This window comes from Zingiber officinale, chromosome 3B (genome assembly GCF_018446385.1).
Source record: "Zingiber officinale cultivar Zhangliang chromosome 3B, Zo_v1.1, whole genome shotgun sequence".
Lineage (NCBI taxonomy): Eukaryota > Viridiplantae > Streptophyta > Magnoliopsida > Zingiberales > Zingiberaceae > Zingiber > Zingiber officinale.
Window position 1 is genome coordinate 26,071,409 of NC_055991.1, and position 24,086 is coordinate 26,095,494.

The 24,086-nt window shown below is 36.1% G+C and overlaps 1 protein-coding gene across 2 annotated transcripts in view; it reads right to left on the reverse strand.

Moving 5' to 3' along the window:
- The window catches only part of LOC122056247 (secretory carrier-associated membrane protein 2-like), a 42,506-nt gene extending 21,871 nt beyond the window's left edge, over positions 1-20,635 (reverse strand). The window contains exons 1-7 of one of the 2 annotated variants that reach the window (XM_042618099.1): positions 20,429-20,635; positions 18,859-18,981; positions 18,166-18,228; positions 17,383-17,416; positions 17,162-17,284; positions 15,779-15,841; positions 15,585-15,678 (exon numbers count right to left, since the gene is read on the reverse strand). In XM_042618099.1, coding sequence (XP_042474033.1) covers positions 15,585-15,678; positions 15,779-15,841; positions 17,162-17,284; positions 17,383-17,416; positions 18,166-18,228; positions 18,859-18,981; positions 20,429-20,485 — 557 coding nt within the window. In that variant the 5' untranslated portion in view covers positions 20,486-20,635. Of the gene's footprint in view, positions 1-15,584; positions 15,679-15,778; positions 15,842-17,161; positions 17,285-17,382; positions 17,417-18,127; positions 18,229-18,858; positions 18,982-20,428 lie in introns of those variants that run through there. The other variant, XM_042618100.1, reaches the window with a different exon arrangement.
- Between the last annotated feature and the right edge of the window lie 3,451 nt (positions 20,636-24,086).

Here is a 24,086-nt window from a genome sequence, read left to right on the forward strand (position 1 = left end):
ACTAGCATGTAGGTCAACTCGATGACTTGATCTCACAAGTCATGGATATAGAGATATCAAGTTGACACATGAGTATGCATTGGAGAATGTATACTGAATGACCCGCCATGAGAAAGTATCATGGATCGTTATATGAGTGTCATATACTTTCTCATGTGACTATTAGTATGACTATCAGTCCTTTGACCTGAAGTCACCATGGTTCCCTATATAAAGAGTTGCATACTTTGGTTTCCTCAAACGTCACCCGTAATTGAGTGGACTATAAAGGCGATTACTGGGTATGTAACAAATTATGCGGAGGGATGTGAGTGATGTAGATGGGATCTATCCCTCCTATATGACGGGAGAGAGACATCATGATTCTTGATAGAGTGAGATCACTAATTGCATGGTCATACTCAAATGAGTCAATATGTGATATTAAGCTCATTTGATTAGAGTGAGTCTACTTGGGATTCAAGACATAGATTGATTAGAGGATGACACGGTCTATGTCTCAATTAATCAATCTACATGTCAAGGATAGAAGGACATTGTCACATATTGTGAGAGTCACAATTAGTAGTCACAATGGTGATGTTGGATCTCAACATTCTTGTAACTTGGGTAGTAATGATGTGTTGCTAGATACCGCTCATTACTTATGCTTCTAAATGGATTTAGGAGCATTGCCAACGTTACAAGAACCTATAGGGTCACACACAAAGGGCAATTAGATGGAGATTAGGTTCATATGATGAACCAAGAGGATTAGGTTCATATGATGAACCAAATTGGATTAAGAGTAATCCAAATTAAATTAATTGAATAAAACTCGATTGAGTTAGATTCAAGTGAGGCTAGACTTGAATTAGACTCAAGTGAGGCTTAATGATGATATTCATTAAATTTTGAATTCAATGATTAATGGTGACATTCATTGAATTATGAATTCAATTTGAATATTAGATTCAAATTTCGATTCAAATTATTAAGAGAAGAGGAGTTTCAAAATGGCCATTTAATGAAGAATGAATATTCATTAAATACTCATTAAGACTAATTAATGAGGCTCATTAATGGAGTTAATGAGCATTAAGTATTTTCATTAGATGAAAATACTTAAGTCAATTTTACTCTTATTTTTCGAAAGGCATCATCATTATTCTTCTTCTCTTCTAGCTCTCTCCCTCTCCTCCATTGCCGAGCCACCCAAGAGTGCTAGCACACTGTAATTGGGTTTTCTCCACCTATTGTCCATGTGGATACGTATAGAGGAGTGTACGCTTGACACTCTCGAGATCCGGCCATCTTTTGGACGAGCGGGATAAGCGAAGGGCTTCGCAACAAGGGTAACACTTCTTATTCATGTAGATCTAAGGTAGATCTAGGTTAGAAACATGTACATGGTTTATTTTATATATCTTCGCACGGATCCGTGACAAGACTTCGAGGTTTCCGCAACGCAAAAAGCGATTTTTGCGACTCGAAAGTCCCAACAGTGGTATCAGAGCCACGTGCGAAGCATGTACAAGTTTATATTTCATTTTTATGAAAATATTTCAAATCTGTAAGTTTCTGTAAGTTTGCTATTTTTATAGATTTTGTGAGTATTTTTCTCGTAGAAGCGAAGCAACAAGTGCTTGGACACTTGTAGGCTTCGACTATCGAGAAAAACCTTCCGAAACGACAAGGTCTCGCCCAAATCATTTTGGGACAGCGGCTTAAGGCGCTGTTAGATCAAGATGGGACACTCGCGATATTCATTTCGCAAGAAGGGGCGCTGCCCCTAACCCCGCAAGGGGCATTATCCCGCGATCGCGCCCGAAAACCGCTAAACGGGACCGCCGGGAAGTTGTGACTCATAAAATCCATAAAATCAGTAGTAAAATTATAGAAATTTATATAAAATACATAATTTAGAATTATGTGTGATTTTGTGATGGTCATGGCCCAAAAACCCTAATATGATTGGTTAAAATATGTTATAATTCATAATATGGCCTGCACGCCATTTTTGTGTTGTGCGTGTTGTATTGATATGCGACCTGCGCGTCGTACCTTCTCTTTTATATTCTTGTTGTAAATAGAATTTAGACTCGAATGTAACTCGAGTTTCACATTTGTAATGTACAAAATGAAGCGGTTAAAGGTCCACTCAAGAAGGAGTTACGAGGAGGATGATTTCAACACATGGCGGTCAAAGGGAGGCGCTTGAAGAAGTCGTTGACTCTAGGTTGACCATCCGATTTTTCATTGGCATGAAAAGATCGTAGTTGGGTCATGACCTCATTACAAAATAATTAGTTATCTATCATTGCTTGTGTATGTGATGCATGATAATGTACGATAATTAGTGCCTTGATGTGTATAAGATATGAATCCACGATTAGATTAGATCTTAATCAAATCAACTCGATATGCCTACCAAGTTTTGATACCCATCACTACCTCGATCATTTATTGTTGTTGAATCTGTCAAAGCAGAGCAACGCATATTATCTTGGTAGGGTGCGGAGGGACAACCTTGGTCCCGCCTATCAATGCTTGGGTGAGTACAAACTCAATTAGATTGAGCATAACTAGTTAACTCAATTGGATCGAGTAAAACTATAGGCATTTTCCAACGGTTGGACGATAGGATAAAAATCACATTTATACTAAATCTTGGCCGATTTAGCCAAAGCTAACTCAAGTTTTAATATAAATGAGATTTTTAATCCTATAAACAAGAGTTGTATAGAGATGTAATTGATAATTCGTTATCTACCGATCATACTAAGTCTTGGGCGATTTAGCCAAAGCTAACTCAAGGCGTAGTATAATGTGGATCTTGTCCCATGAAAATTATAGCTAATTGATAAGAATCTAGTAGTGTGGTTTGACCACATCCATAACTTGATTCTACAAAGGCTCTATAATTCAATGGGAGCATCATTTAGTTAAAGGCCTAATTAAATGATAAATGGAATATGTTAAATACTTTCTGCATTATTTCTGTTGTAGATTGCCATGTCGACAAACACGAACATCTTCTCCCTGCATTCTGTCCTTGATAAGGGCAAGCTCAATGGAGTTAATTTCCTGGACTGGTACAAGAATCTGAGAATCGTTCTCCCACAAGAAAGAAAACTGTACGTCCTGGAGCAGCCCATTCCCGAGGCACCTCCTACCACTGCCATGCGAGCTGTCCGAGATGCTTATAAGAAGCATCAAGATGATGCATTAGATGTGTAATGTCTCATGTTCGCGACCATGAACTCTGAGTTTCATAAGCAACATGAGAGTTGATGACTGCTTATGATATGGTTGAACATCTTCGTCAACTATATCAAGGATAAGCAAGGCACGAGAGATTCGAGATCTCCAAGGCACTGTTTCAGTGCAAGATGCAAGATGCAAGATGGGACTCCCGAAGGTCCATATGTACTCAAGATGATTGGATACATAGAGAATCTACAGAGGTTGGGATTCCCACTTGGCCAAGAGCTGGCCACTGATTTGATCTTGCAATCCTTGCCAGAGAGCTACAGTCAATTTGTCATGAATTACAACATGAACGAAATTGATAAGTCACTGCCTGAGCTGCTTAACATGTTGAGAACTGCTGAGCTCAACCTTAAGAAGGTAAAGCCCAACTCCATTTTGATGGTGCAAAAACATAAAGGCAAGGGCAAGCCTAAAGGTAAGGGAAAGTCTCATGCCAAGGGCAAAGGCAAGGCACTAAAACCTAAAGGAAGGGTTGCTAAGGATACTACCTGCTTCCACTGCGGTCGGGCAAGACCTTTGGAAGAGAAGCTAGAAGTATATCTGGAAGATCTTAAGAAGAAGAAGTGAGACTTACTTGGTATATATATTATAAAGTCGATCTATCTATTTACGCATCGTGGGCGTTGGATCTGGGATGTGCTTCTCACATTTATACTAATGTCGAGAAATAGCGGGCATTGACGAAGGCGGTGGACCTACGGTAGGCGATAGAGCGAGTTCTTCTTTATTCTTTGTAGGAACTTACTATGTATCTCTGCCCTCTGGACTTGTACTAGAATTAGAAGAATGTTGTTATGTGTCTGCTCTTACAAAGAACATCATTTCAGTCTCTTGTTTGGACAAGAAAGGCTTTTCTTTTGTAATAAAGAACAAATGTTGTTCTGTTTATTTAAAAGATATGTTCTACTAGTGCACCTCTGATGAACGGACTCTACATTCTAGACTTAGAGAACCCCATCTATAACATAAGTACCAAAAGGTTCAAGCCAAATGATATGAACCGAACCTATCTCTGGCATTGTCGCTTAGGTCATATAAATGAGAATCGCTTATCCCAGCTCCATAAAGATGATTTACTGGACTCATTTGATTTCGAATCATATGAGACATGCGAGTCATGTCTACTGGGCAAGATAACCAAGACTCCCTTTAGTGGACACAGCGAAAGAGCGACTGATTTGTTAGGACTTATACATAGTGATGTATGTGACCCTTTCAATGTCGCTGCCAGAGGTGGTTATAGGTACTTCATTACATTTATTGATGACTTCAGTAGATATGGTTATGTGTATCTCATGACACATAAATCACAATCTTTTGAAAAGTTCAAAGAATTCAAGAATAAAGTACAAAACCAGTTAGGCAAAAGTATTAAGATACTTCGATCAGATCGAGATGGAGAATACCTTAGCCATGAGTTTTGTGACTATCTAGCTGAGTGTGGGATTATATCCCAACTCACTCCTCCTTGAACACCACAGTGGAATGGTGTATCCGAAAGGAGGAATCGTATCCTATTAGATATGATACGATCTATGATGAGTCACACAGATCTTCTTATATCCTTTTGGGGATATACTCTAGATACAACAACCTTCACGCTTAACCGTGTTCCATCCAAAGCTATGATAAAGACACCATATAGGATATGGACTGGGAGATATGTCCAGGTGTCTTTTATGAGGATTTGGGGTTGTGAGCCTTACGTTCGACGTCAAGTCTCGGACAAACTGGGACTCAAATTCGATAAGTGCCATTTTATAAGATATCCCAAGGAAACGAAGGGATATTACTTTTACATTCCCAGTCAACACAAAGTGTTTGTGGCTAAGACTGGGGTATTTCTAGAAAAGGACTTTGTTTCTAGAAAAACTAGTGGGAGTACCTTCGATCTTGAAGAAGTTCAAGATATGGACCATAACACTGAAGCCTTGATGGAAGTTGAACTGGAACCACAAAGTATTGTGGATGATGAGATTGTTCCACAAGGAGTTGAGGAACAACAACCAGTTCAAGTAGACCTACCTCTTCGCAGGTCTGATAGGGTACGTCGTCAGCCTGAGAGATACTCATTTCTCTTGTCTGACCATGATGATGTTATGCTCGTTGAGAATGAGTCTGTCTCCTATCAGGAAGCTGTGATGAGACCAGATTCTGAAAAATGGCTAGAGGTCATAAGATCCGAGATGGAATCCATGTACACCAATCAAGTATAGACTTTGGTTGATCCACCTGAAGGCGTCAAACCCATTGGGTGTAAGTGGGTCTTTAGAAGAAAGACTGACATGGATGGACTTATTACCTATAAGAGTCGCTTGGTAGCTAAAGGTTTCAAGCAAATTCATGGTATTGACTATGATGAAACTTTTTCTCCAGTAGCGATGTTTAAGTCCATTCGGATCATGCTTGCTATTGCAGCATACCACGATTATGAGATCTGGCAAATGGATGTCAAAACCGCATTTCTGAATAGAAACTTGCTCGAGAATGTGTACATGACACAACCTGAGAGTTTTGTAGATCCACTGCATACTGGCAAAGTATGCAAGCTGCATAAGTCCATTTATGGACTAAAGCAAGGTTCTCGGAGCTGGAATCTTCGATTCGATGATGCGATCAAACAGTTTGGTTTTATCAAGAATGAAGATGAACCCTATGTCTATAAGAAGGTTGTTGGGAACACAGTCGTCTTCCTTGTGTTGTATGTGGATGACATACTACTCATTGGAAATGACATCCCTTTGCTGCAGTCTGTAAAAACTTGGCTAGAGAATTGTTTCTCAATGAAGGACTTAGGTGTGTATTCAGGCGTAAAGATCTATAGAGATGATCAAGAGATTGCTTAAGTCAAAATCATATATTGACGGTATTACTACGGTTTGCCGTGCAGAATTCCAAGAAGTTTGCCGATGTCACGTGGTGTGAGTCTTTCGAAGACTCAAAGTCCCTCTTCTAGAGAGGAGAGACCGCGTGGATAAGATCCCTTATGCTTGACCATGGGATCATAATATGCGTCATGTACTCGTCACGATGTTTCGTATGCTTTGGCGTGACTAGCGGATACCGATCGGATCCAGTGAGCGTCACTAGATAGTGGTCAAAAATATTCTTAAGTACTTAAGAAGGACTAAAGAATATTTCTTGATATTGGAGGCGATGGCGAGCTAGCTGTAAAGGGTTACGGTGATGTGGGTTCCAAACTGACCGGGATGATTATAGATCGCAATCTGGGTTCGTGTTTTGCTTGAATGGTGGTGCTATAAAATTTGGAAGAGTTGAACAGGACACGATTCTTGATTCTAATGAGGCCGAGTATATTGTTGCGTCGAGTATGAAGGAGCATTTGGATCCATGAGTTCATTCTTGAGCTTGGGGTGGTTCTAGCATGCCGATCCTATAGAGCTCTGTTGACAACAATGGAGCAATTACTGTGAGCTAAGGAACCTCGCTGGACCAAACACATACTATGGCCTTCCATCTCATTCGAGAGATCGTGATAGAGGAGATGTGAAGATTCCTGAGTACCCACAGAGGCTAACGTCGCTGATCCCTTGATGGTCACACTAGGTCATTGGGTCTTAGAGCCTACACTGATTGGCACTAGTGCTAGTGGGAGATTGTTAGTTAGAGCCCTAGAGTCAATCATATGATGATTGTTGTATGAACTCGATGTATCATATTCCTATATATTAATAAAAGCATTTCTTTATGGTTATTATACTTACTTGTATTGATGTCAAATAACTAAGTATAATAGTGTTCTTAAGTAAAAGGTTCTTATCTATATCAATCAATTGGTTGAATTGATAGTGAGATGATATAGAGAACACTACTCTTAATCATTCCTAGTCAAGTATCAACATTCAGGGACAATGTTAATGCGATGAGACTAGCATGTAGGTCAACTCGATGACTTGATCTCACAAGTCATGGATATAGAGATATCAAGTTGACACATGAGTATACATTGGAGAATGTATACTGAATGACCCGCCATGAGAAAGTATCATGGATCGTTATATGAGTGTCATATACTTTCTCATGTGACTATTAGTATGACTATCAGTCCTTTGACCTGAAGTCACCATGGTTCCCTACATAAGTCGCGTACTTTGGTTTCCTCAACGTCACCCATAATTGGGTGGGTATAAAAGCGATTCTTGGGTATGTAACAAATTACGGAGGGATGTGAGTGATGTAGATGGGATCATCCCTCCTATATGGAGAGACATCACGATTCTTGATAGAGTGAGACCACTAAGTGCGTGGCCATTCAAATGAGTCGATATGTGATATTAAGCTCATTTGATTAGAGTGAGTCTACTTGGGGTTCAAGAGCATAGATTGATTAGAGGATGGCCGCATGTCTCGATTAATCGATCTACGTATCGAGGATAGAAGGACATTGTCACATTTTGTGAGAGTCACAATTAGTAGTCACAATGGTGATGTTGGATCTCAACATTCTTGTAACTTGGGTAGTAATGATGTGTTGCTAGATACCGCTCATTACTTATGCTTCTAAATGGGTTTAGGAGCATTGCCAACGTTACAAGAACCTATAGGGTCATACACAAAGGGCAATTAGATGGAAATTAGGTTCATATGATGAACCAAGAGGATTAGGTTCATATGATGAACCAAATTGGATTAAGAGTAATCCAAATTAGATTAATTGAGTAAGACTCGATTGAGTTAGACTTGAGTTAGACTCAAGTGAGGCTAGACTTGAATTAGACTCAAGTGAGGCTTAATGATGATATTCATTAAATTTTGAATTCAATGATTAATGGTGACATTCATTGAATTATGAATTCAATTTGAATATTAAATTCAAATTTCGATTCAAATGATGAAAAGAGGAGTTTCAAAATGGTCATTTAATGAAGAATGAATATTCATTAAATACTCATTAAGACTCATTAATGAGGCTCATTAATGGAGTTAATGAGTATTAAGTATTTTCATTAGATGAAAATACTTAAGCCAATTTTACTCTTATTTTTCGAAAGGCATCTTCATTATTCTTCTTCTCTTCTAGCTCTCTCCCTCTCCTCCATTGCCGAGCCACCCAAGAGTGCTAGCACACTCTAAGTGGTTTTTCTTCACCTATTGTCCGTGTGGATACGTATAGAGGAGTGTACGCTTGACACTCTTGAGATCCGGCCATCTTTTGGACGAGCGGGATAAGCGAAGGGCTTCGCAACAAGGGTAACGCTTCTTATTCATGTAAATCTAAGGTAGATCTAGGTTAGAAACGTGTACATGGTTTATTTTATATATCTTCGCACGGATCCGTGGCAAGACTTCGAGGTTTTCGCAACGCAAAAAGCGATTTTTGCGGCTCGAAAGTCCCAACTCTTCTTACCTTAGGCAATTCGACAAGTTCCCAAACATCTTTCTCTTTCATAGACTTCAACTCTTCTTGCATGGCGTTAATCCACCTTTTAAAGTTAGAGCATTATTTGACTTCTTGGAAAGATGTCAAAAGCATGCTCTTGGAGATAAACATAATCATGAGAATTCGTGGTTCTTCGTTCCCTTGTGAATCGCCTTAAAAGTACTTGTGTTTGAGGTGATTGAGATACTTGCTAATCAATATGAGGTAATAATTCAATTTCAGTGGCAGGCTCCTCCAATTACATTAGAGATGTCATGGAAATATCTTGGTTCACTACGCTTACTGGATGTGTGATACCCATAATATGTGGTATGGTAACCACACCGCTATTGATCACACTAGTAGTGACCATAGGAAGATTGCCAACGCATTCCTCAAAAGATACTTCCCTGATCTTATCGCTCCCACTATCCTCAATCAACTTAGCGTTTCCTGTTTCCAAGAAGGATTTATTAGAGGAATCAAAAAATCTATACCGTCTTAACTTCTCAGAGTAACCTATAAAATTACAACTAACCGTTTTTGAATCCAGTTTGCTTTCATTAGGCCTGTAAGGCCTAGCTTCAGCCGGACAACCCCACACGTGTAAATGCCTAATGCTAGGCTTCCTACCCGTCCACATCTCAAATGGGATTTTAGTTACTGCCTTACTAGGAACTTTATTAAGTAGGTAACTGCAGTTTTGTGTGTTTCACCCTACGTAGACTCTGGTAAAGAAGTGAAAGTCACCATACTTTTTACCATGTCTTTTAGGGTACGATTGCGACGTTTAGTACCAGGCATGGTATAATAAGGCACAATCTCACACTCAGCAAAAAAATTCGCAAAAGGTCCTAGACGTTGTTCACCTAATCCATCACATCGACCGTAATATTCACCGTCACGGTCGGACCGAACAATTTTATTTTTCTTACCTAGTTAAAGTTCAACTTCGGCTTTGAAAATTTTAAACATGTCTAAAGATTGCAACTTCTTATGAGTAAGGTACAGATAGTCAAATCTGGAATAGTCATCTATAAAGCTAATAAAGTATGTGTGTCCAATCCAATATGTCTTAGGAAATGGTCTACAAATGTCCGTATGTATTAGCTCTAAAACGTCACTATAACGGCTAGCTCCCTTGTTCCTTTTGTTAATAGCTTTCCCCTTAACACACTCTATGCAAACATTAAAGTCTAACCTGTCAAGGGAATCGAGAATTCTATGTGACATACTGTTCTAAGCGTTGCTTGTATATATGTTCTAAATGTCTATGCCACAATATAGAAGAATTTTCGTCGGTCAATTTATGTTTCGTAGCTATATTATGCATTATTACGTTATCAACCGTAGAAGTAAAAATGTTCAATTATTAAAGCTTATCAACCAAGAAATCATTGCCAACCATCACTGAATTAAAGAAAATACTGAAAAATCTATTTCTAAATGAACAAGAATAACCTAATCTGTCCAAACAAGAAATTGAAATTAAATTCCGTCGAAAAGACAGTACAATAAATACAACATCAACAACCAAACGTTTTCCCATTAGGTGGGGTCGGCTGTATAAATCATTTTACGCCATTGAGCTCTATCTCCTACTATATCATCATGTATTTCTAAATCCAAAAGGACATTGGTTCCTAAACAAAGCCTAAAAACATTAATCGACTCAACTTTAGTCTTTTTTTTCATTTCTTGTATAGATGTATCTTTTATCATCAAGCGAAAGTCAGCTCCTTAGACAACCCTACATAATGACACTTATGTGAGTAGTAGCATTGGTATCTATCCACCAAATGTAAGTGGATACAATAGCTAAATTGACTTATGAACTAACAAAATTGAGAGGTTTACCCTTCTTTACATATGCATACTTGAGGCAGTCTTTCTTCATATGACCTTTCTTCCTGCAAAAGAAATAAGTAGATTCCGTATCCTGTTTCTTGTGCTCCTTATGGTTATTGCCTCCAGAATCTGCAGTTTGCTTTCCCTTTCCTTTGTTATTGATCCTCTTTCGCTACTTGCTTGTACATTGAGAACCAGATACTAAGTGAGCACTCTCGGATGTCTTAATATTTAGTCTTTCCTCCTCTTGCACGCATTGAGCAATGAGCTCATTCAATGTCCACTTTTCCTTTTGAGTATTATATGATATCTTAAAAGCAGTGAACCGTGCAGGCAGACATCAAGACGAAATGCACTAACATACCATCAAACATATTGAGTTTTAGTGCTGTCAGACTTGTCACTATATTGGACATCTACATAATATACTCCCTTATATTTTCTTTACCATTGTACCGCATGGTTACCAACTTCGCAAGAAGTGTGGTAATCTCGACCTTTTCATTTGAAGAGAATCAATCTACCAATTGGTCCAAAAAACTCCTAGCATCTTTTCCCTCTGTTATTGAGCCCTTTATTGGTGTCAGTATGGAAAATCTCATGATACTCAGGCACATGCGATTTGATTTCTCCTAGAGGTGAAATTCAGCCCTCTATAGTGCTAGCACTGGTCAAAGGTGTAGGGCAATCATTCCTCAATGCATAGTCTAAGTCCATGCAGCCTAAGACTACGATCACGTATTCTTTCCATTTAGCCAAATTTGAACCAATTAATGTTGGATGTTATTAATACTGGCAGTTACAGATTGCATTGAAATCAAAAAGAAAAATTATTTAAGCTCACGATTTAACTAAAGTCAAGAACATGTATAATATAAAATTATGCAAATAAAAAAATTTTAAACGCATATATATAGGCTCTCTATGAGATACCAAATACAACATTGTATTTTATTCTATAGACTAAAATACAATTTGTTAGCCGTACTCTCTAATATGCAGATAATATGATACTTTATATGAGTTATATTTTATTTCATAGATCACAACAACCTTAATCAACCACATAATATGTCTTCCTTTAGGGCCGATATATTTGTGCATGATCTGAACAAAATAATATTTTCGTTCCATAGTTGTAAGCTACCTTGTGCATATATCTGGCATAAAAGTAACATTCCTTTGGGTCGATTATTCTTAGCATAAATATACGTCTACCAACACAAAATGCACTAAAACTATCTAAAATGTCTTCCTTTGAGCCGACACATTAGTTCAACTTAGTAGGAGGAACTTAATTCGAACAGAAATTACTTAATCAACCTTAACAACACAAAATTAGGCTTATTAATTGATTGATACCTTATAGTAATCGATTGGTATGATCCAATTAATTATCCCAATCGATTTGAAAGTCTATTGTATGCGACTACATGATTATTATAGAACCTTTCCTTAAGAAACGTAAACTTCCTTTAAGTTCTATAATTAAATAGCATCATTTAATACTATTTAATCTCTTAATCATTGCATTAAAATGTATTTAATGCATTTTTTTAAAACACTAACACTGTTTTTTTTTTAAAGTTTAATACGATTTCACGTTGCAATAGTGCTAAGAGGGAAAAAAACGTTTAATACAATAAACTTAATCATTGCATTAAGTTTTTTTTTCTTTGCATTGTTTACGTTGAAACAGTAATGAAAACAGCTTTTTTTAAGCATGAAACACTGTTTCGTTTTTTCCGCATGAAACATTGTTTCGTATTGAAACAATATTGTTTTTTGTTTGCACTGTTTCTTGAAACGGTATTATGTAATTTTTTTTCTTTAAAAAAAAAGAAGGCATGTCGTCAACCCTAATTTTCATACAATGGTTTTCTTTGGAGAAACGGTAGCGGTAATAGCCGTTCTTCGTATTTTTCATGGAAAATGTATTGTTCTTCATGGAAAATATGAAAACCATAAAAACAACGTTATCCTAGATTTTCTCTTACATAATTTTTCAACGATCAAACTTCAGAAGTAAAACAATTTTAAGTGAGATGCATAATGAAAAAGTCGTTGAACCAGATGATATTCCGATAGAGGTATGGAAGTGCTTAGGGAAACAAGGTATTGAATGACTTACAAAATTATTTAACATGATATTGAAAAAGAAAAAAATGTCTGATCAATGAAGGATAAGTACTCTAGTTCCCTTATATAAGAATAAGGGAGACGTACAAAATTGTGCAAACTATAGGGGTATTAAACTAATGAGTCATACTATGAAACTTTGGGAAAAAGTAATAAAAAAAAGATTAAAGAGACTACAGTAACAGAAAATCAATTTGGGTTCATGCCTGGAAGGTCGATAATAGAAGCTATACATTTTCTTAGACAATTAATTGAAAAATATCGGGAGTAAAAACAAGATCTACACATGGCATTCATTGACTTAGAAAAAGCTTATGATAGAGTCCGGAGAATTTTAGAAAAGAGAGGTGTTAGCGTAACATATATTGAACTAATTAAGGATATGTTTGAGGATGTAACGACTAGAGTAAAGACTTCAGGCGAAGTAACTGAAGCATTTCCAATAAAGATAGGGTTACATCAAGGATCAGCTCTAAGTCCCTATCTTTTTACACTAATTATGGACGAACTCACTGCGCACATTCAAGACACAGTACCGTGGTGCATGTTGTTTGCAGATGATATTATTTTGGTAGATGAGACACGTGAAGGAGTAAATGCTAAGCTAGAATCTTGGAGGGAAATACTAGAAGGAAAATGTTTTAAACTTAGTAGATTAAAGACAGAATATATGAAATTTAAGTTTAGCAATATTAGAAGTAATGAAACAACTGTTAAGATAGGAGAGTACAAGTTGCCCGGAACTGAGAGATTTAAATATTTAGGATCATTTGTACAAAATGATGGAGGGATTGAGAGAAATGTCTTACATAGAATACAAGCAGGATGAGTGAAATGGAGAGGAGCGTCGAGTGTTTTATGTGACCGTAAAGTACCTCTTAAACTTAAAGGTAAGTTCTATAAAACCGCAGTTAGACCTGCTATGTTATATGGAGCTGAATGTTGGGCTATGACTCGAGCACATGAGCAGAAGATGAGAGTTGCAGAGATGAGGATGTTAAGGTGGATGTGTGGACATACGAAGATGGATAAAATAAGAAATGAGAGCATTAGAGACAAAGTCGGAGTTGCATCTATTGAGAAAAAACTTCGAGAGACACGTTTAAGATGGTACGGACATGTACTTAGACGACCAATAAATGCTCCAGTTAGGTGATGTGAAACTATGATAAACATGCATATCAAACGAGGAAGAGGAAGACCAAAAAAGACTTGGTTAGCAACAATAAAACAAGATAAAATTGATTTAAATATAGATAATGATATAATAGGAGATAGAGCTCAATGACGTAAAAGGATTCATACAGCCGACCCCACCTAGTGGGAAAAGGCTTGGTTGTTGTTGTTGTTGGTCAGCAACTCAGGTATTACTAGGAAAACTTAATCTAGCATACAAATAACAAATTGACGAAAAACTTAAACTTTAGTGCCAATGAGAACGACGAAACAGAACTTGTGGCTCTGGTACCAATTGATAGAGACCTCATGATTTCTAAGAACAAATAAATCAAAAGAGAATAAACTAATCAAGATCTAGTTATGTCGTAAACATGGCATAATATAAGAAAGCATAATAGATAAAGAACTTGATTGAAGAGTCCATGTTTTTGTCCTTTAGCATCGTTTGGAAGATCTTGAGGAAGAAGAAACGGAAGCAAACAGAGAAGATCTTCCAAGGGGCTTAAGAGATGACGGCGCCGAAAAACTTCTTGTCAATGGGGAACAAGAAACTAGGTCAAGATGATGCCCTAAACCCTTAGAGATCTCCCCTTTACATAGGAATATAATCCGTATCAGCCCATAGATAATAACGGATTAGACTAAAAGGTTCTACACATTAAACTCACATCCAATAACCCAAAACCCAATAACCTTAAGTTAGATCACTTATTGGGTTTCGATATCGCAAGTCTCTTAAATCACATGTGAGCCCACCTTAAAGGATATTAAATCCAACAAAAATATACACTACAATATTTTCACGAAGCATTGAAACAGAATGAAAGATTTCTCAGTCCTGATCATATTCAAATCATAATCTATTATCATGCTCTTGCAATTGCATTTAACTGTATGAGTGCCTACAACATTATATTCGGTATGAAAACAAAACTCATGATATACTTGTTAAGAACCTCGAAAGAGACAACTCTTTTCCTCAAGGAGGATCAAGTGGAATATCTTGAGAAACGACACCTCAAAGACTTGATCAAGAAGCCCTCTAAGTTCATCGGCTTCTACCCCACGATCACCTGAACTAGATTTGAGCAACTCAACATGGGCCCGTTCAAGAAATACATGGTGCTGGTGGAGAAATGTTTGAGGGACACGAAGATGGACAAGAGCAGTCCACAGTGTCATGCTTGTCAGCAGATCGATGAGAATTCTCAAAGTTCACTAGCTGTCAGTAGATTTTATCAAGTTGATGTCCAATAATCTTCCTATGCTACCACCTCGCACTACTCTAAATTCGAGGATGAGTTTTTTTCAACCCAGTACAGGAGGATTCGTTGGATCTTTTTTTATTATTTTTAGTAAATTTTAATTTTTAGTAATTTTCAGGTTTTTTTAGTTCTTAGGGTATTTTTGATAATTTCTAATTTTTACAAGTTAGGATTTTGGATCGATATAAGCTTCTTGTTAATTGATGTAAGGAAAGTTTTTTAGTTTAATAATATTTTCGGCAGTACCGTTTATTTTTTTTATTTTCTAGTATTTTCTTTGAATCAACAGGTTGTAGAAGATTGCTTTCGGTATTTGTATGTTAATCAACAAATTCAATAGCCCTCGGATAATCGCTATCCCATCTGGTATAAACCATCTTAAACTCAACAAATTTGTTAAGTAGCTAACAAGCATGAATGTGTCGTGGAATATGTTACAAGTGATATTATTCCCAGATGTGAAACTATAATTACAAGGGGAACAAAATTACTTGAGAAGCAAATCTGTTAAAGGATGGTACCTCATAGCACGATAAAGAGGTCTATACCACAATACATAAGCTCCAGGTACGCCTGAAATGAAGTAGATGATTGCAAGGAACCAGATTGTGGCACCTAACCAGAAGTCAAACAAAATCAGCAACATTGACATAACAAGATTCACTACACAAATCAACCATGTCAATCATAGGAAAAAACCAAATTTCATCAACACCTTCTCCCTTAATCCAAGCTGCTGTGACAGCTATAATATTCCAAAATAGGCATGCAGTTAAACCTGCAAGAAAAGAAAAATGCTGAACTACAGACCTTTTCAAGAACATAGAGACAAAAATACATTGGCATTATACTCAGTAGTACAAGATTAACCTGTCAAAAGGAATTTCCTTTTAAGGAGCAACTTCACTAAATATCTATGTGTACTAGACAGTATATAAAATTTGAGTAACTTACATCAAAAGAAGAATTTAAACCAGGGATTACCCACAAATAAAGAGAATCCTGAAACAGAAAGGACATAGCAACGCATACCAATTTGCAGCGGAGGCATTCTGCTTATGTTGAATGTAATTGCTAGGTTAATTAAAAAGATTGGAATTTAATAATAATATTGCAAATAATAAATTGACAATCATAGTGGGCGTGACATAGTAGTAAATTCTAAGTTGACAATCTAGCGGGCATAACCAGACTGGGTCATTCTACCCAATTACATTGTTGATTTCATTTGCATTTCATATCAATCAAGTGGTTGTATAGGATATGATTTCCTGTGACTTCAGCATTTAACCAGTTAAGTAACTGTAGACTTTCCTGAATGCATGCATGCTGAGAATTAAGATAATATAGAAGTTCATTTTCCATAGCATGCCATCTGCATCATAGTGGAGGTCCAAAATGTAACTCTCTTTATTTGTGGCCTAATCAGGTATTCCTAATTCCAAGGTTCTTCCAGTATCCATACAGAAATTTGAGCAATTTCACTTTCCTAAAATTTCCATTCCTTCGTCCAGGCCAAATATCATAGGAGCAATATAAGATACGGTTGCACAATAACTTCAGAGAGGAAACAATCAGGTGCATATGTGCTTTCAAGAATCACAAGTTTGAGTTGTCAAAAACCTTGGTGGCCATTAAGTTGCAGCTTGCAAATGAAAAATAGCACAAGAAAGTGAACATATCTAAACTAAATAACATGCATAGAGCATAGATCATAGAGCAAAAAAATTGCATCAAGAAAATTTTGGATATTATCCACAAGAATGCATACAGAATCTGCCAAGCACTCAAGCAGTCTGCAGTATTGTGCCATCAATTCGCAATTAGATTTCATTCCAACCACTTTAGGTAGTTGATGATAGGCATATGCTAAAATGTTAAATGACTATTAATCATTCCCTAACTGAGCAAGGCTTGATATGTGGCACAATTCTGAGACAAAAAAAATCAAAACTCACGAACATAAAAGAAGAAAAATGAATATTATACCATGATGGTATCAGACTTATTTCTTGCTCTGTAATAATAGTTTTGCAGCATAAGTGAAGCCAGACGATGCCTAAATAGAACATATCAAAGAGTAGAACCCAAAGCATACCTAGCAAGGATGCAAACGCAAAATACTGCAATCTATGCAAGTGGATGGGTATCTCATTTGCAATATCATGATGAATAATGGGAAAGAATGGTGGCCAATTTTTTTCCTCGATAGTGATACCAGCTGCCAATGAAAAGATCACCTCATCTTTATTAAAATGTGGTTTAAAATAAAATATAAAAACCAATCCATCAGAAAACAGGAGACGACGAAAGTGTTACCTCGTGCTGCAGCATCTTCTCTACGTTTAAGTTCCTACATGGCAGAAAAAAATGAGAATAGGAGAAAGCTGTGATGCAAAATTATGATAAAACAGCAATCATCAAAGAGTAGAACTACAAATTTTCCCAATCTTGATCAACATTAATCTACACAAATTAATCTCAACAAGTAATCAGGTATAACTTGTTAAGATTTGACTAAGTGATTACTTACCAAAGCTTTTGTTAGGAAGGAACTCAATTTTAGATTTATGGTTTAATCTCACCCTCACTGTAAAATTTGACTAAACTTAAATCATGGGATTACTTTGGAAAAAGTCCAAGCCAAAAAATACAGAAGATTTGCATAAACAGTCCCATGATGAGTGATTAAACAAGAGAAAATATTATAAGAATAATATTGACTTATGACAAATGTTAAGACCACTGATGATAATATATCCTAAAGCTTAAGTTGGTAAAAAAAAAGGGGCCTAATTTTTAGATTTGTAATTCAACAAGTAATATATGATCCCAAAGCAGAAAAGTATCAGCGAAATTAGTGAAAAATAAAACCACCCACCAAAAAAAATAGCATGATAACATAAGAGCACATATATAAATTAAAATAAAGGATAAAATTACAAGTGTGATGGAAAAATTTTGTTGGATCATAACATATTTCATATTTACGTTTATAATTGACTATAAAAAGACAGAATGAGAAAGGAAGGCATTAGGCAAACTAAGTTTGAGGAGTATTTACATAAATAGTATGTAGAAGCATTTCAGTCAAGGATGTACCTTTTCCCTCCTACTTAGCTCTTCTTCCTTGACCTGCAATTCCCTCTCCCTTTTCTTGAGATCCTACATCATACGATAAATGCAGGAATATTAAATAACTAAAATCCCACAGAAACTCCAGAATACAATAGCCAATATAAATTATAATACCAACAAAGTTACTTTCCTTATAGCATATGGTTACTATGCTGATAATGCAATCAAGTCCGTGTGATTTCCATCAAGAGCGGTTAAAGATAAACTTAGATCAAAGCATCCACGCAACGAAAGAAAAATAATGTTAATGGTTACTCAGACAAATGCGAACAACTTGGGGCTTTCTAATTTGTATTTCTTTTCAATATCCCTCTTTGCAATTTAAAATGGAAAGGTCAAAGATATATTTGTTTTCTCTCAAAACCTATAATGATGTAAAATGCTCTATATAAAAGGGTTGCTACTAAGCAAGCAAATGCAATCATTCAATACAATCTGGCAAAAACCACCAGCATTGTACATGCAGTGTTGTCTTGGATGAGGTAACTCCTCACAGACACACGCACAAGAGTCTGTTTGAAAATTTGAAAGGCAAACAAGCTTATGGCAAGGAGCTCAATAACTTGTCCCTTATGAACAAACCCACAAAAGTAACAATGGATTAGTTTGATCTTATTGTTAATATGACTCAGCGAAAATTACATCATCTCTTTGTACCTTTGTTGTATCCATAGGAATATCAATTGTTGCACCAAGACCACGGTCATTGTAGAAATCAGCAGGTTCAGGAGAGAGTGGTGTTAACCTTGAATTTAATGCAGGAGGAACACTAGCTGAATTCTGGAGAGTTGAATATTAAATTAGTGAATGAGAATAACTTGAAAATAATAATCAAAAAATAATAGTAAAAATGTTTTTACCAAAACTAAGTTGGTGCCATTGAGAAGATAAACTCTTCATTTGTGATTCCAATAATAAACTATATCAAAGTACATAAAGGATATCTTGATCATAGTTATTTTAGTTTAGAATGAACCTTCACTAAAATTACTATAAGTTTTCAAGCTATGATAACCCTGACTATCAAGGTGAAATTCAGATAGTTATCTCTATGATAGTGCTTCACTTCAAATTGGTTGAGTCAAATAACAATTTGAAGAATTTTTATAGAACCAACCAGAATATTCCCAAAATCAGTAATCTTCCCACAAGTAAAAATTTTGTTAAGTTTGATTTAATTTTTTTCCTTCTAAATTGGGTTCCTTCGCCTATGAATGGAGACTGGACTTCATTGAATCTGTTTAAAGTTGGTGTCTTTTGAGTGCTTGACCTGTAATTTGTTTATTTTATCTTATAGTAGTACTATCATATTGTGCTATCAACCTGTGATTTGTTTATTTTCTTTTATAGTGGTACAATCCTGCTGTGCCTAACACCTATGCGTTAAATGCCATTTTCATTAGAAAATTAACACATGCAAACATATGTATGCAGGTGCAGAAATGGAGAAGATTACTGAATCTAGCTAAAATGCCTGACATTATGCATTTAGCAATGTATGATTTACATCACTGCCAGACAAATGCCAGTGAACAAAGCTTCACTGAGAACTGAGAAGTGCTCTCTTCTGAAAGAGAAATTGTATAATATCAATTATGTGGATAAACTGTTCCAGACGAAATTCAATGTCATTTTAACTAGAAAATAAAGAGTATGATTAGACATATAACCTGCATCAATAGAAAATTATTGGATCTTGCGATAGCCTAATACAGCATTTAGTTAGCACTTTACTATATAGATAGTTGGCAGTAATAATAATTCTTTTTGCAGTAACTGATGCGGGAAAATCTTTGCGTATAGACTGTAGACAGTCCAAGGTCACGAGGTAAAAGCCAACAAATTAGCATCTTCCCTGATCTACGTGTTATACAAGTACTCAAATTGGAGTCAAGAATTACGACTCAAACAATTATTCATCATACATTACGAATCTTATAGCGCTAGCACTAAATCGAGCTAAAAAATCATTCATGGAAACAAAAAATTCGTTGCACTGAAATAGACGATAACAACTAAAAAAACTAACTTTTGACCTAACAGCAACCCTAGATAGAGAAATCGAAACCGCCCTCAGAACTAACTAATCACGAGAATCAACAAGAGAGAGTAATCTGCCCAAAACAAAACAAAGGACGCAGTCACATCAGATCCAGCAACTCATCAAACAAGAAAATTCGTAGCAGAAGTTAGACGAGAAGGAACGATGGAAACAAAGCCAACTCACTGAGAAAGGGTTGACGTCCTCCTCGTCGAAGGGGTTGCTGTCGTAATGCCTCGCCATGAGTCAGGGGAAGGGGAACTCCACCGGATCCAGCAGACGAGAAAGAGAGGAAGCAAGGGATGATGCGATCTCCGAAGCTTGTCGAACAGAGGAGTCGAGGTAACTGGAAAGAAAGAAGTAAAGAATTGGCAACGTCGAAGAGGACGACGACAGCTTTGTACTTTGTTTCAAATTAAAAGAATTCGCCAATTTATTTCTTTTATAAAAAAAAAACAAATCAGAAGCTAAAAAATGGGTCTAATTTTATGCATGTAATTCAAATTCAACTAATTAAGATTAACAAATCTAAATCAATAAACTAAAGAAAATGATGTATAAGTATAACTAACCATTAATCCAGTACTGATTAGGTTATTAATTGGACCAAATGTCTTCTTTAAATAATAACCTTGCCACGTCATAAAAATAGGAATTTGTATAGGGAATTTTTTAAAAAAAAAATCATAGAAACTTTTTTAATTTTAAAAATGTTTTGATAAGCTGTTAGTGTGTTTTTTTAAGTAATAAGACGGTCAAGTTGACTGTACATGTGGAGATGGGCTCATATGGGCTAAACCCATAATCCACATCGAGCTTGGCTCGTAGGGTGCGTAGGTCGTGCTTGATTGGCAGACGAGATCCTTGGTCCATAATTTATGGATTAGAAAATGATCCATTATTTTAATGGATAGATTATGATAGACCCTACTTATTTAAGAGATGGAATACATCATTCTAGTCCATAAATTACGAGCCAAGAGATCCATAATTTAAAGGTGCAAATCAATCCAAACAGTTGGATAATTTTTGAGCCGGCTAAAAAAATATTTTATTTAGATTTTAAAATATCAAATTTAAGTTGTATTCATGAATATATTCAATAATTTTTTAATTAAATTTTAATTTATAATATTTTATTTAATTATTCACACAACAAACTTTTATTTATTTTCATTTTGGTGTACATAGCTGGGTTCAAATATGCTCCTGTTAACGATCAAATTGGGCTAAATCAAAGCCCATAATCTTTTGAGTCAGGCTTGGCCGGTAAACTGCATAGGTGGTTCATGATTGGAGCTCATATTTAAGGGTGCAAATGAATGAGTTGAGGCTGCAAATGAATCGAGTCAACTCATGAATGTTTTAGTCGGCTCAAAAACTATTTAATTCTATTTAAAATTATTAAATTTGAGTTATATTTTAAAATATATGTTTCAAAATCTTTCGAACCGAAATTAAATCTATAATATTTTGTTTGATTTTTTATGAACAACTCATGAGTAAATTGTCAAATGGAACTATATTTATTTTTATTCAATTGCACATAGCGCTCATTCAAATATACTTGTTAACTTTCGAATAATTTCAACCGAACTCGAATTTAAGTCATTTCAAGTCATTGTTTGATTCTATTCGAATCAAAGTTCAAACAATAACTCAAACTCAAAACTAAAACCAAGCTCAAATTTCATTTTAAACCAAATTACTCAAGGTAAAATTATTTATATTTTCAAACTTCAAATTAAATTCAAATATCACATGTGAACTCAAGTTTAATTATCAATATTTTTATTCTATTAAGTTGGATTTAGCACATTTGCACAATACCTAACTATACACAGGGTGACCCATAGGTATAGTCAAGATCTTATATAGTTGACTTACCTGATTTGTGATGTTACGAGTAATATAACTTACCTGAGTGAACTGTGACAATGATTCAGTACCCTCCATAATGCATTTTGCATCTTCAACTAAATCAGAAGGAGAACAGTCGCAAGGAAGAGCATAGAAAAAACATAGCTAGAAAGTAGCAACAGGTCCAGAGTTTGATAGCAATATCACAAGCTCTTCAATTAGCCTTCATAGCCCAGGCAGATTTCAACTTCCTCACCACAACATCCTTCACTGCCTCTGAGAACTCCTCTTCTACCTACACGTGAAAAGGTAAAAAAAATCATTCTTAGATGATCTTCCAGCTCACTAATTAATTATATATATGACCACATCCAAAAGCTGAGTTAGATGGGGCCCCAGTGACGAGGGCAGGAACGTTGACGGGGAGAAGATCGGGAGCTAGAACTTGAAGATGCACTACTAGTTTCAGATCTTCCCATGAGATGTTCGAAAAAGTGTTTGCAAATGATATCCACATGCCTGCGCACACCACAGATAGATCGTACAGGAGCATTAGAGCTAAAACTAGGAAAGAGGTCCCTGCGGCACTGATGTGCGTAGGTTATAATTGTTTCTAGATGTTCTTTGATGCATATCTACTTGTATTTCATAAATATAATCTATATTTGTTACACCATATTTCATTGTTATATCATACTTCTATTCTATTTTATTTGGAGATCTGCTCTTTACATATTTTGATTGACAGAATACCATTTGAAGTGAAAATGGAGCAAAGGCACACATTGAAGCAACTTGTAAAAATCCAGCAACCTGGTCGTGCCCCCTGGCACAGTCGTGTATTCTTTCCAGTGGTAAAACAGGGGCAGGTCGTACCTGAAGGCATGGTCATGCCTTCCACCAGCGGCCAATCAAGGGACGGTCATGTGAAATCACATAGTCATGCCCCCCTTCCAAAGCTGAATCAAGGTCAGGTCATGCCAAATGATGTGGCTATGTCAGGTCTCCAGAGCCGAATCAAAGGCTAGCCATGCCAAAAGGCACGACTGTGCCTCTCTGACCAAAGCTATTTACACCCAGGCCATGCCAAAAGACACAGTAGTGGCAGAGAAAACACGGGAGTTGTGCCCCTTTGCTATAAAAGAGGATTTTTCTCCCCTTTTCTCAGAATTTGAGTGTTTGGTACTTCGTTCCTCTCCTTGGGGAAGGATTATCCCCCTTAGGGGAACCCTAGAGCTTCCATCTTCATCGTTCCACATGATTCGTCCATCTCCAGAGAAAGGATTATAAGCAAGAAGACTAGCAACGCATCGATAAGCTTTCTCCTCTCTTTATTTCATTTATTGAGTTATAGATTATTTAATTTCATGTCTCTTGTTTATAAATCGTTTGCAATGAAGTAGATTCTAAAGATCTAGGATGTAAGAAGTAGTTGTGATATCATGTTGATGTATGAACTATTATATTTTGAGGGATGTCCTTGTTGGGATGTATACTAAAAGTCTAGCTTTTTGTATAAACATTTATTTTGAAATAAGAATCACATTGGTCAAATATATATATTTATGTTAAATGCAGTTGTCCATTTAATTTATATTATAGATAACATGGTGTTTGGTGTGACACAGAAGATCATGTTATCAGTTCCTTATAAATTATAAATAGTAGCTCACGACCAAGATGAATAGGGGCAAACCATTGGAACGGTCGTAGTGTAATTTGGTATTAGTTTATCTTAACTATAAAATTACACTAGTACACTATGAGTGTATTGAGCAGGACCATTTGAGGTTGTTTCTTTTTATACTGACTACATAAAAGAACAAAACCTTTGTTATTATGGATGTGCATACTCTTAATCCCGATATAATAACAAGCATGTATTCTTAGTATTATTTATTTGATTTATCAATAGGTGAGATTTAGTTCGTTAAATCAATAGGCCCAATAAGTTGGGAAATGATATTATTTATATAGTGTGTTG